General features: G+C 36.4%; 1 protein-coding gene across 1 annotated transcript in view; it reads left to right on the top strand.

Annotated features, from left to right (window-relative positions):
• The window catches only part of LOC128535570 (ribosome quality control complex subunit NEMF-like), a 29,541-nt gene extending 20,646 nt beyond the window's left edge, over positions 1–8,895 (top strand). The window contains exons 22-32 of the mRNA XM_053509561.1: positions 289–577; positions 1,373–1,415; positions 1,578–1,627; positions 1,717–1,864; positions 2,428–2,505; positions 3,190–3,366; positions 4,606–4,644; positions 7,839–7,945; positions 8,164–8,207; positions 8,299–8,378; positions 8,503–8,895. Coding sequence (XP_053365536.1) covers positions 289–577; positions 1,373–1,415; positions 1,578–1,627; positions 1,717–1,864; positions 2,428–2,505; positions 3,190–3,366; positions 4,606–4,644; positions 7,839–7,945; positions 8,164–8,207; positions 8,299–8,378; positions 8,503–8,580 — 1,133 coding nt within the window. The 3' untranslated portion in view covers positions 8,581–8,895. The remainder of the gene's footprint in view (positions 1–288; positions 578–1,372; positions 1,416–1,577; positions 1,628–1,716; positions 1,865–2,427; positions 2,506–3,189; positions 3,367–4,605; positions 4,645–7,838; positions 7,946–8,163; positions 8,208–8,298; positions 8,379–8,502) is intronic.
• The last annotated feature ends 3,769 nt before the right edge of the window (positions 8,896–12,664 follow it).

Raw genomic sequence — 12,664 nt, 5'->3', positions numbered from 1 at the left:
TGTGCATACACACATGAGCAAACCAGAGTTTTTTGTTAGTTTTTTAACAATCTAATTAAAATATATTTCATGCCATTTGTGTATTCAGACCATTTGGTATCTTATTCTATGTGACATCTTCATTCTTGTACTGTACTGCTACACTTCAGAATAATGTTGGTATAATGTATTTACATTTAAATGACCAAAGCACATTTAAAGTATGCTTATTTTAAATCTTTGGCTGAATTGGAACTAAAAGCTTACCATTTTGTGTAAATTGTTTTACATGTACCATGTTCCTCTCAGGGGAAGACAGTGCAAATGAAGGAGAGGCTGAGGGAGAAGACGTGTCCGAGGAGAATGGCAGAATGGAAGAAGCACAAGATGATGTACCACAAAAAGTTGAAACAGAGGAGAAGATGGAAGCTAATGAGGAGCAAGCAGGTGAAATCCAGTTTCAGGAAGAGGAGGAGGAGGATGAGTGTGAACAGAAAGGAGAAAGGGGGATTGATGAAGAGACTAAGGTTGACGAGGAGAGTACTGACATTAGTTTTCCAGACACTACAATCCTGCTCACGCACCTTCAGTCCAGCAGGTAATAATATACTGTAACTGACTTACATGTACTGTACATTATTTATTTGGGAAAGTTTCATGAAAGAGTCATGATTAATACAGATACAATATAGCCTGGGATTTGCTGCTGTTTAGCAATGACGGCAAAAGAAAAATGCAGCATGATCGATCACTGTTACTTTCAGTACATATCGGTCTAAGACATTATTTAAAAAGGACCCTGATAACCACTAGAAACTTCCATAATCATACTCCTCTGCTTTTTTCAAACCTCAAACATAGCATTTCCTCAAAACTTAACTGTAGGTTTCTTTGTGCGACTGTATTGCCTTAATGCATCTAGATTTTTAGACGCATTTTCGAAATACATGTAGAGTAATGAGAGCTTATTGATAAGCTCGTAAAGGTTTTAAACTCTCATTCAGCTTAGCATTATTTAGCAGTTTTTTTTATTGTGGCTGGTGTCACAATGTCTGTCTGGCTTATATATGAAAAACCTTGCTTTGCTAAGTGCTACCTTTGGTAAGGATATCTAAAATTGGCTTTCCAAATATCACGTTCCAGAGAGCTGTGCAATTTGATAATCTAATGTGATCAGTTATCATCGGCATATTTCTTTCCGCTCATAAAGTGGATAAGAGTGTGTATTATACAATAGTAGTAATGGTGGGTCTCTTTTTGTGGACCCAACAACAGTGGACAATCGGTCACTAAGTTTTTCGAAGAGTACGAAAATTATGTAAATGTTTTGCTAAATGTTAAGAACTGTTTTTAAAGAAAAGTCTATATGATATTAAGATTGCATTTTTTGCAGGGGGATCTCCACTGCTGGTTTCAAACAAGAAGATCCAACACCGGTATTTTTCAAAGCACTTTAATGGTTTAATGGTTCTGTAATATAAGCAAAGATTGGTTGGAGCTTATATTAAGCTGGAGTTAAACATCTACGTTTGTATTATATACTATTTCCATTGTTTCCTATTATCATAAGGTTCATACATGACGTCTTTTTCCAACAGGACAACACAGTGTCACAGGGCAAAAAGTACATTAGTGCAAAGCAGAGAAGGTAAAACTGGAGAAGTTGACAATGGTATGCTATCTAGTATAGCATCATCTGTGTGAGTTAAAGCTAAATTAGTATGTATTTGTATCCAGGGATATGAAGAAGAAGCACAAACAGGGGGGTGATGAACATTCAGAAGAACCTGAGGTGAAAAAGAAGGAGAGCCAGAATTCTTCTGCCACCAACCAGAGTTCTTCTAAGAGTGGAGGAGCTGCACAGCCTCTGAAGAGGGGGCAAAAGGTTACATTGCATCATAGATGATCTCTTTATCTTTAGAAACATACTAAGACGGTGAAAAATGCAAGAAGGTGATTCCGTGTCACACGATTCTGAAGATGTATGACTGCATGTCTTAGATTTTGTTGCTATTTGTATTTTGTGGCTTGTAACCTTAAGTCAAAGTTTGTAAAATATTTGGAACAAAATGGCTATACTTTTTTCCTGTGATTTCGAATGATATTTCTGGAGATATTAAATGCTAAACACGGCTCCCCAGATATTAAATTAGAAAACGCTGTAATTTTCAGGGGTGCTAGAATAGAATGCTAGAACTCAGCAAAACACTTTCAAAATATTCAGACCTTTTGGTTTTCAGTCAGAAGCCACAGGAGAGAAAGAAACAAAAAAACAGAATGTCAGACATGCAGGAACAATTTGAATGGAACTGAGACAGAATAACTAAGGAATGGTCTGTTTAGGCGTAAAATGTTTAAGTTGGTCTCTGTGTAAATTATGGTCATGGTATTAAATATCATTGCTGCAAATGACATGATTGTGCTCTTGTATTGTTTGTGGTCTTTTAGAACAAGCTGAGAAAAATCAAGGACAAATACAAAGACCAAGATGAGGAAGACCGAGAGTTAATGATGAAATTACTTGGGGTTAGTAGTGCTTGATTTGTGTATTTTTGTGCATTAGTCAGTTTGGTTTTGATATCAACTAAACCCAGTGGTCGGAAAAGTGCGCAAATCCTGTACTTGAGTACAGGGTTACTTTGTTACCCTGGGTAAATTATTACTTAAAAAGAAGTCCACCATTTCCATTTATACTTTGGAACAACTACAAAAGTACTAACCTTTAAATGTACTTGAGTACAAAATTTACTGATCTTGTATTAACTGATACTATGTACTACTGTAGCCATTATCATAGTAAGAGTCTCTTTCCCTTTCTCCATTTCACCTTACCAAAAAACAACTGCTTAAAATTATTATTAATATTATTATTATTATTATTATTATTATTGTTATTTTTATAATAGTTACAGATTCTTTATGAGTCACATTTTTATTGGGGTTCATTATTCAGAGTGTCAGGGAGGGAAAACCAATTACACAATTACATATGGTCTGCAGGTGTTAATATAATCACTTCAAATACTCAATTACTACACAACATTATGTGGTTATGTAGCACAACACCATACAGAAATGTAGTGTAAAATGTACAGATATTCGTTATAGAATGTATAACTCAAGTAAAGCACAGATATGTGAAAAGCGAACTTAAGTATGTTAATGCGGTAAGGATGCCTTTAATTTTTTAACTAAACCATCTTTGCACAGTCTGCAGGTCCCAATAAAGAAGAGAAAGAAAAGAAAGGAAAAAAGGGAAAAGAGGAGCCTGTGAAGCGAGCTCCACAGAAACCTGCTCAAAAGCCCAGAGTGCCAGCGAAAAAAGCTGATCAGCCTGGGGGAGACATCAATCAAGCAGGACAATACAGCAAAGAACAGGATGACAAGGTACGTAGAAGGAATTAATTTACTGTTTAGTACTGTATAGTAAATAATTTAATTGCTCTAGGGTTGGTTACTAATTCTGGTTACATTCCCATCACAACATTTGTAAATGCCGATCTCAAGTTAGGTCAATATCATAATAGGATGTGCGTATTGTGATCTGAGTGAATGTCATCTAACTTTATTTACTGCTGGGAGACTTTCTAAAACAATGTCTATAAGGTTTGCTGTTTGAAAGGGAAACAAAATCACTTATTCAAGTTAGCTGCCTAGCACATTGCTAACAAAACTATTTCATTTTCTTTTGTAATTTAACTTAAAAGTGAAAATATCACATATTGTGTGTATTCTACACATGTAAATCACAATTTTTTAATTTCACAGATTATTATACATCTCATAAAAAATCTAGTATCTCAAAACATTAGAATATTTCCTAAGATCAATCAAAACGGATCTACGGTACAGAACTTCTGAAAAATTGTGACCCAGTTTATGAAAACCCAACTGAAGTTATTTTTTTGTGATTCACTGTTTTCTACATAAAATTTAATTTTGTTAGCATTGTGCTCTTCAGCTAACTTATAGATATGGATAAGTGATTTGTATTTCCTTTCTCAAACAGCAAACTTTATAGACATTTTTTTAGATTTAAGAACCCTTTGTATGTTGATTTTAGCTAAAACCCATTTAACTGTAACTTGGATTTGAGAACAGCAGCCCGAGTTGACTTATTAGTTGCATGTTTGTTAAAGCTATCCTTTACCATGCTCTTTATTTAAAAGAACCATTGTTCACTCTATTTGCAATAGATAGTGCTGCTTTCTTGAACAAGAAATAGGGATTGATTTTTAAGAAAGTAAGGTATATGCGTTTTGTGTTTAGGAAATTATAAAAAGTTTATTACAAATGGACAGTTCATTTCATACTGAATAAAAAGAGAATTCCTGTTTTTTTTCCCACTTGACTGAACCAAAAACACACCGAACCATGACTTCAAAACATTTGAACGTGGCATTTATATATTCATATATTAGGTTGGAAAGCTGCCTTTATTATTATTACTATTATTATTATTATTATTATTATTAGTTAAATTATTATTGTTATTTTTATAATAGTTACAGATTCTTTATGAGTCACATTTTTATTGGGGTTCATTTGAAACATAAAGCTTGATATATAGTACATACAGTACTGCTTAATGGTGAGTTGTTGTTTTTTTTTCTTTCTCTGCCACAGGATGCTGATGATTTGGATCAAGAGAATCCTGAAACAGAGGTAAATCTGTGCGTTAAGGATAGATTTAACATCACGATCGTCCGTGTTGATAGTTTCCAATATTCTCATATGTATGTGAGCTGGTTCAACAATGTTTATCGTTCACTGTAATTTAAGAATAAATTAGTCACCCAACATTTTTCTGCATATGTTAATCCCATTTCTATTTTATTGTCACAGTAGAATTCCGCTTTAAATTTCAGTGTGCTTTTTTAAATTTATAAATATGTAATAGATGAATAATTATATAGTTAGTAGTTTTGCTGCTTCATAGCTTGGGTTACTGTGGGTTGGGTTGTCTGTGTGAAGTTGTTGTGCATGTTCTCCCTCTCTCCAAATGGGTTTTCTCCCATTTTCTCTGGTTTTCTTCAAATCTCCCAAAAGATGAAGTATTAGATAAATTGACTAGGCTAAATTGGCAATATGAATAATGGGTCTGAATGTGTGTTTGCATGGCACTCCATGGCACACGGTGTACTGGTTTCCCATCCAAAGTGTATTCTAGCATTTTGCTTCTGGCTACAGCTCCATTGTGTGTCTTAGCTAATTAAAATAACTGAATAATTTAAATAAAATATTATCATTATAATTATAATGTTACTAGACTTTCTCAGTGTGCATTTACCACAAAACCATCACCACCTATGGAGCGATATCCCGGACAATATTCAAAAGGAAATGCAAAGTACAATTACATTTGCAATTGCGGATCCCATATGTGGACGCACAAGTGTGCCATAATTCAAATGCAATTGCAAACTTTGTATTACCGTTTGCTGTTTTGCCTCCGTGAACGCACACTGACTGCCAAATTTCAAATAAAAAAGAAAAGTCCATTTGCATTTGTATTTTCCATGTCTTACAAGTCATGAGCCTGCCATATTTAAATAGCAAAATCAATGACCACGTTTGCTTTTTCACTTTCTCTGCGTCGCGCGTCAAGCCGGACAAAATTCAAACGTAATCGCTAATCCATTTGCAATTGCATTTCCAACACGTTACACAGAAACCTGTCAATCAGCATCAGGGGCGGCAGTTGACGACCAAGAGGGGGAAATTTGAGCAATGGAGGTGTACCGAGATTATCTCATTTGTTTATCAAGAAATAAACACACAAAAATGACAAATCGCATATTTTCTTACTCTGAAGTGGACAGAGAAGCTATTACAAATAAATATATTTTTTTAGATCTTCTCCTGTTACAGCCTGCTGGAGCTAAATCTGTCAGAAACACTGCTTCCCGGACCTTAATAGCGATGTCACTAAGGGACCGTATAAAAAGTGCATAACCAAGATTCAACCGTTTGTTTACAGAAGAATACACAAGATTACAGAGAAATACCTCACAGGACATTAAACATATTACACTGTTAGGCTACAGTATGGATTATTTGTTTATTAATTTGTTTGTTTAATTGATTAATAAATATTTCAATGTACATTTTAAAATAAATGATTACACAGACAATTCTTGTGGCAATAAAACAGATAATTTGTTAAATGAGAGTTAGGGTGTTTTTTATTATTAAAATAAAAATAATTGTGATATGTATAAAAATTAAAGCAAAAATGACAATTAAATCGACAAAATTCAATATTTTTTTTGCTATAGAAATTTTGCATTTAGAAAATGTAAAACCAACTGTACTATAATGCACTCTATCCTTGCTAATAACTACAACCCTTCCCTTTGCAATGATCAGTTTGATATTAATTCAGTTAATCTTTTTATTCATTTTTTAAAGAAAAAAAATTATAAAATAAAAATTAAATCAAACTGAAACTGATAGAGTGGATTATAGTACCACATAACGAAAAAGCTATTGAACTTTATTTTTGTAATGTTATGCGCTAAAATTCCTTCACAGATTGCCTCTTCCCCTACATAACATCTATCAAATATTATATTAGAACAAAAAATTAATAGTTTTATGATTTACAAATTGCACCCAACAAATTTAATTATAAAATAAGCAATATAAAAAAAGACATGTTGTATCGGGAAAAATTATATAAATGATATATTTTTTTCATATATATATGTATATTTTTATATTTCTTATTTATAATAAAAATCGCATCATGTAATTTTTCATAATAAACAATATTTATTTAGTGTAAACATTTTTGTATTACATGACAAACCCCTGCAAAATAAATGTTCCAAAAAAAAAAATTATATGAGAATTTGTATTACGTGTCTTAATTTTCATGTATTAATTTGTCACGTGCCTAGGGTTAATTATATTAGTAATAATATATTTGATGATAATAATAATAATATGAATTTTTGATTATGATGTCCTAATATATTTGATAGAGATTTTGTGAGGGGTGCAATCCGTGACTGGGGGCATTTTAGCGCATACAGTAACACAACTTTACTGCTGTTCACCTCCATTGCTCAAATTTTCCCCTCTTGGTCGGCGACTGCGAGTGACATCACTCCCCACACAATCCTGCCCAACAGTATAGACCCGCCCCTGATGCTGATTGACAGGTTTCCGTGTAACGTGTTGGATTGCATTTGAATTTTGTCCGGCTTGACGCGCGACGCAGAGAAAGTGAAAAAGCAAACGTGGTCATTAATTTTGCTATTTAAATATGGCAGGTTTATGACTTGTAAGACATGGAAAATACAAATGCAAATGGACTTTTCTTTTTTATTTGAAATTTGGCAGTGTGCGTTCACCAAGGCGAAACAGGAAACGGTAATGCAGAGATTGCAATTGCATTTGAATTATGTCACACTTTGTGCGTCCACATATGGGAAACGCAAATGCAAATGTAATTTGCAATTCCTTTTGAATATTGTCCGGGATATCACTCCATAACCACCAGTCGTATGTGGCTACTCTCAAATATGTACAGAATATGGGTAACTAAAAGGAAATTAAGGCAAATTATGCATCTTATTTGAATCCCTGGTTGCAGTTCTAACCCACAGAAAAATATTTAAAGAGACACTTTATAAACTCTCTTGTTCAGTTCTATTTTTCAAAGTACTAATTACATTGATATTTATTTTTCTATTCCCAGTATTTTTGTTTAAAATAGTTACAGAATTAGTATTATACAGTATATAAAATGTCAGAATAATCAAAGATCGAACTCTCCTTAGAATAATAAATGTTTGTAGTATTCAGTAACTCTGTTGGTTTACTTGGTGTATGCATTTCTTTTTTTTAAATAGGAATTTGAAAGTTTTCTTGACTGTCTCACTGGTCAGCCACATCCAGACGATGTGCTGCTCTTCGCAGTTCCTGTGTGTGCACCTTACACAGCTCTCTCCAGTTACAAGTACAAATCAGTTCATCTCTAATCACATACAGTCATTGACATACAGTCAGTAACTTCATTGCTCAGTCAATATATATACAATACTGCGTTTTATTATTACTCATAAAACAGGATTACCCTTCAGTGAACCTATTCAAGATTTGCTCTGGCCATTAAAAACATTTGTAATATTTGTTATATCATTACATCCTTATATAATGAGCCTCACTTTTTTTCAGGTACAAAGTGAAATTAACTCCTGGGACGCAAAAGAAAGGAAAAGGTAAAAAAAAGAAATATAAGCATACATTTTGCATCATTAAGTGTGAATTCATTATTTTCATATCTGAATGATGACCCTTTAACTCTGTCAGCTGCCCGTACTGCTGTGTTCAGCTTCATGCATGCTAAAGAAGCCAATGCTAGAGAGAAAGACCTGTTCCGCAGCGTGAAGGTATTTTTCTTTCCTACATTTATTTAAATCAGATGATCATTTGTACAAGTTTAATAGTTTATGAATCAATAAATGTTTAGTTAATGTTCAACAAATTAAAAAAATTGTACATCCTTTCACATAGGACACTGACCTCTCAAGAAACATGCCTGGCAAAGTCAAAGTATCTGCTCCGAACCTTCTGGCAGCAAAGAAGAAGTAAATTAATGGGATACTTGGAATGCGACAATATTCAGATGATTACAAGAGAACCCTCGGACAGTTCACTACCTGCAAATATCTGCCTTTTTAGAGCCTAAACTTGTTTTAGAAACATTTAATTGTAAAAGAAAAATTGAGGATAATTGCAATAATTTTGCTCCTTTACAGCTTGTAAAGTGCAAAGGGGGGAAACTCAATGTTTTCTTAAATATGTTTTCTATTTAGCATAAAATACTTTGGATTCACATTTATCCAGTTCATTTATGAAATATTTGTGAATATAAAAAAAATAAAATGAGAACATTTATGACAGCGATTGTATTGAATTGTATAGGCATTGTATTGTTCAATTTAGTTCAACGAGTGGGAAGTAGTTATGACTAAATTAGGGAGAAAATCCAGGAGAAAGACAAATAAAAATTAGAGAACAATGACCCACTTTCCTTGATTCCCCAAAAACAACCCACACCCACAGCAGTTGTGGTCTGTGGCATACTCCAGGACTCCAACTCTTTAGTTGGAGTCCTGGAGTATGCCTGTGCCGTAAGGGAGGAAAAAAGTCCACTGATATAATGACCTGTTCATTTAGTACATTTTGCCGACTTCATTTCAGCAATTGACAGAAGCAACACCAGATCAAAACACTGCCTGTAGAGGCTTGGACAGTGCGCACTATGCATGATAAGTGCACCGCTCCATGTGCTCCTCTTCTCTTCTTACCCGAACATCACTGTAGAATAGGGTCAGTCTATAGTCGTGGCCAAAAGTTTTGAGAATTACATAAATATTGGAAATTGGAAAAGTTGCTGCTTAAGTTTTTACATATAAATATTTGCATATACTCCAGAATGTTATGAAGCGTGATCAGATGAATTGCATAGTCCTCCTTTTCCATGAAAATTAACTTAATCCCCAAAAAAAACTTTCCACTGCATTTCATTGCTGTCATTAAAGGACCTGCTGAGATCATTTCAGTAATCGTCTTGTTAACTCAGGTGAGAATGTTGACGAGCACAAGGCTGGAGATCATTATGTCAGGCTGATTGGGTTAGAATGGCTGACTTGACATGTTAAAAGGAGGGTCATGCTTGAAATCATTGTTCTTCCATTGTTAACCATGGTGATCTGCAAAGAGACGTGTGCAGCCATCATTGCGTTGCATAAAAATGGCTTCACAGGCAAGGATATTGTGGCTACGAAGATTGCACCTAAATCAACAATTTATAGGATCATCAAGAACTTCAATAAAAAGAGGTTCAAATCTTGTTAAGAAGGCTTCAGGCCGTCCAAGAAAGTCCACCAAGCGCCAGGATCGTCTCCTAAAACCAAAACTCTTTCAAACCAGAAACTATGGCTAACAGGGGAGGTCTACATACTACTGAAGGGACAGCTAGGGCCAACCTGTCTCGCAGCATCAAACAGGCAAAGAGACAGTACTCCAAGAGAGAGTTGCCCATCGCTTCAGCGATGACAGAACACAGAGTCTGTGGCACGGGATACAGACCCTCACTGATTACAAGCCCCCACAGCGGATATGTGACAGCTCTATCTCTGCTGAATGAGCTGAATGCATTCTTTGCCCGTTTTGACACTCACAACAGCACCACGACACAGAAACACCCACCTCAGCCAGGCGACCAGGTGATGACGCTTTCCTCAGACAGCGTGAGAAGATCCTTCCGTAGGATTAACGCATGCAAGGCCCCGGGTCCTGACAATCATAATCCCAGTACCTAAGAAAACATCTTCCTCCTGTTTTAATGACTTCCGCCCAGTTGCACTTACTCCTATCATTATAAAGTGCTTTGAATGGCCGGTCATGCAGCAGATCAAGACTGACCTCCCCCCCTCTCTGGACCCCTTCCAGTTTGCTTATCGGTCCAATCGCTCAACCGATGATGCCATTGCTACGGCCCTCCACTCAAAAACATTTGGAAAACAAAGACTCTTATGTTAGAATGCTGTTCATCGACTTCAGCTCAGCGTTCAACACAATCATCCCACAACAGCTCACTCATAAACTTATTCAGCTGGGGATCAGCACCCCAGTGTGCAACTGGCTGCTGGACTTCCTGACTGGCAGACCTCAGGCGGTACGGGTCGCCAATAACACTTCCAGCACCATCATGCTGAGCACTGGGACTCCCCAAGGATGTGTGCTGAGCCCCCTCCTCTTCACGCTGTTGACCCACGATTTCATACCATCACACAACTCCAACCTCTTTATCAAGTTTGCGGACAATGGAGATTGTGGTCGATTACAGGAAAACATACACCCAACACTCTCCGCTGTCTATCAATGGTGCGTTCGTGGGGAGGGTAAGGAGCACCAAGTTCCTGGGTGTGCACATTACAGAAGATCTCTCCTGGTCCACCAACACTGCAGCACTAGCCAAGAAAGCACAACAGTGACTAAGGAGTCTCCAAACCAGGATAAGCACTCTAAAGGACAGCTTCATCCATCAGGCGATCAGGAAGCTCAAGTCCCTTCCAGCTCTGCCTCCCCTTCCAACTTCGGCCTCTCCCACCATCCTACTCTGGTAACCTACACACACACACACACACACACACACACACACACACACTCAGACACACAACACACAAACTCACATACACTCAATCACACTCTTGCACCTGTCACTTTTTGCTTTATGCACCATTGGTACTTTCACTACCTCAACGCAGGAAATAACATTAAAAAAAATGTACATACCTTGTTCATACTGTATTTATATTATATATATTATATTTATATTGCTCATTATAATGTCACGTGTCACTTTAATCAACTAAAATAAGCACACTTGCACTATTCCTGTTGCACTGTTCCGTTTCTCTCCATATCTGCCTTCTGTGTTGTTAACTTTCCCTTTTTGCAGGACAGTAAATAAATTACCTCACCTCTGTTGTTTTTCTAAGGTTGTGTTATTTAAGGTTTTTTTCCCCCCTTCAGTGTTATTTGATCTAGGATGAGAGAAACGTAATTTCGATTCTCTATATGTATGCACTGTACATGTAGCAGAATTCACAATAAAGTTGACTTTGACTTTGACTAAAGAGGATTCAGCTGGGGGATCGGAGTGCCACCAGTGCAGAGCTTGCTCAGGAATGGCAGCAGGCAGGTGAGGCGAAGACTTTTGGAAGATGGCCTGGTGTCAAGAAGGGCAGCAAAGAAGACACTTCTCTCCCAAAAAAGACATCAGGAACAGATTGATCTTCTGCAGAAAGTATGGTGAATGGACTGCTGAGGACTAGGGCAAAGTCATTCTCAGATGAAGCCTCATTCTGATGGTTTGGGGCATTTGGAAAAAGGCTTGTCCGGAGAAGAAAAGGTGACCGCTACCATCAGTCCTGTGTCATGCCAACAGTAAAGCATCCTGAGACCATTCATGTGTGGGGTTCCTTCTCATCCAAGGGAGTGGGCTCACTCACAATTTTGCCCCAAAACACAGCCATGAATAAAGAATGGTACCAAAACACCCTTCAACAGCAACTTCTTCCAACAATCCAACAACAGTTTGGTGAAGAACAATGCATTTTCCAGCATGATGGAGCACTGTGCCATAAGGCAAAAAGTGATACCTAAGTGGCTCGGGGACCAAAACGTTATAATTTTGGGTCCATGGCCTGGAAACTCCCCAGATCTTAATCACATTGAGAACTTGTGGTCAATCCTCAAGAGGCGGGTGGACAAACAAAAATCCACTAATTCTAACAAACTCCAAGAAGTGATTATAAAGAATGGGTTGCTATCATTCAGGAAGTTGATTGAGAGCATGCCCAGTCGAATTGTAAAAGTCCTAAAAAGGAGGGACAACACTGCAAATACTGACTCTTTGCATACATGTCATGTAATTGTCAATAAAAGCCTTTGAAACGTATGAAGTGCTTGTAATTATATTTCAGTACAGCACAGAAACAACTGAAACAAAGATCTAAAAGCAGTTTAGCAGCAAACTATGTGAAAACTAATATTTGTGTCATTCTCAAAACTTTTGACTGTACACTCATTAGACCACATGATCTTTTCCATTGCTCCAAATTCCAATCTTTATGCTCTTTTAGCAAATTGAGTTTTTTTTGTT

This window comes from Clarias gariepinus, chromosome 13 (genome assembly GCF_024256425.1).
Source record: "Clarias gariepinus isolate MV-2021 ecotype Netherlands chromosome 13, CGAR_prim_01v2, whole genome shotgun sequence".
Classification (NCBI taxonomy): Eukaryota; Metazoa; Chordata; class Actinopteri; order Siluriformes; family Clariidae; genus Clarias; species Clarias gariepinus.
The sequence above is the reverse complement of the archived record's forward strand: the minus strand, read 5'-3'. Positions and strand labels throughout refer to the sequence as shown.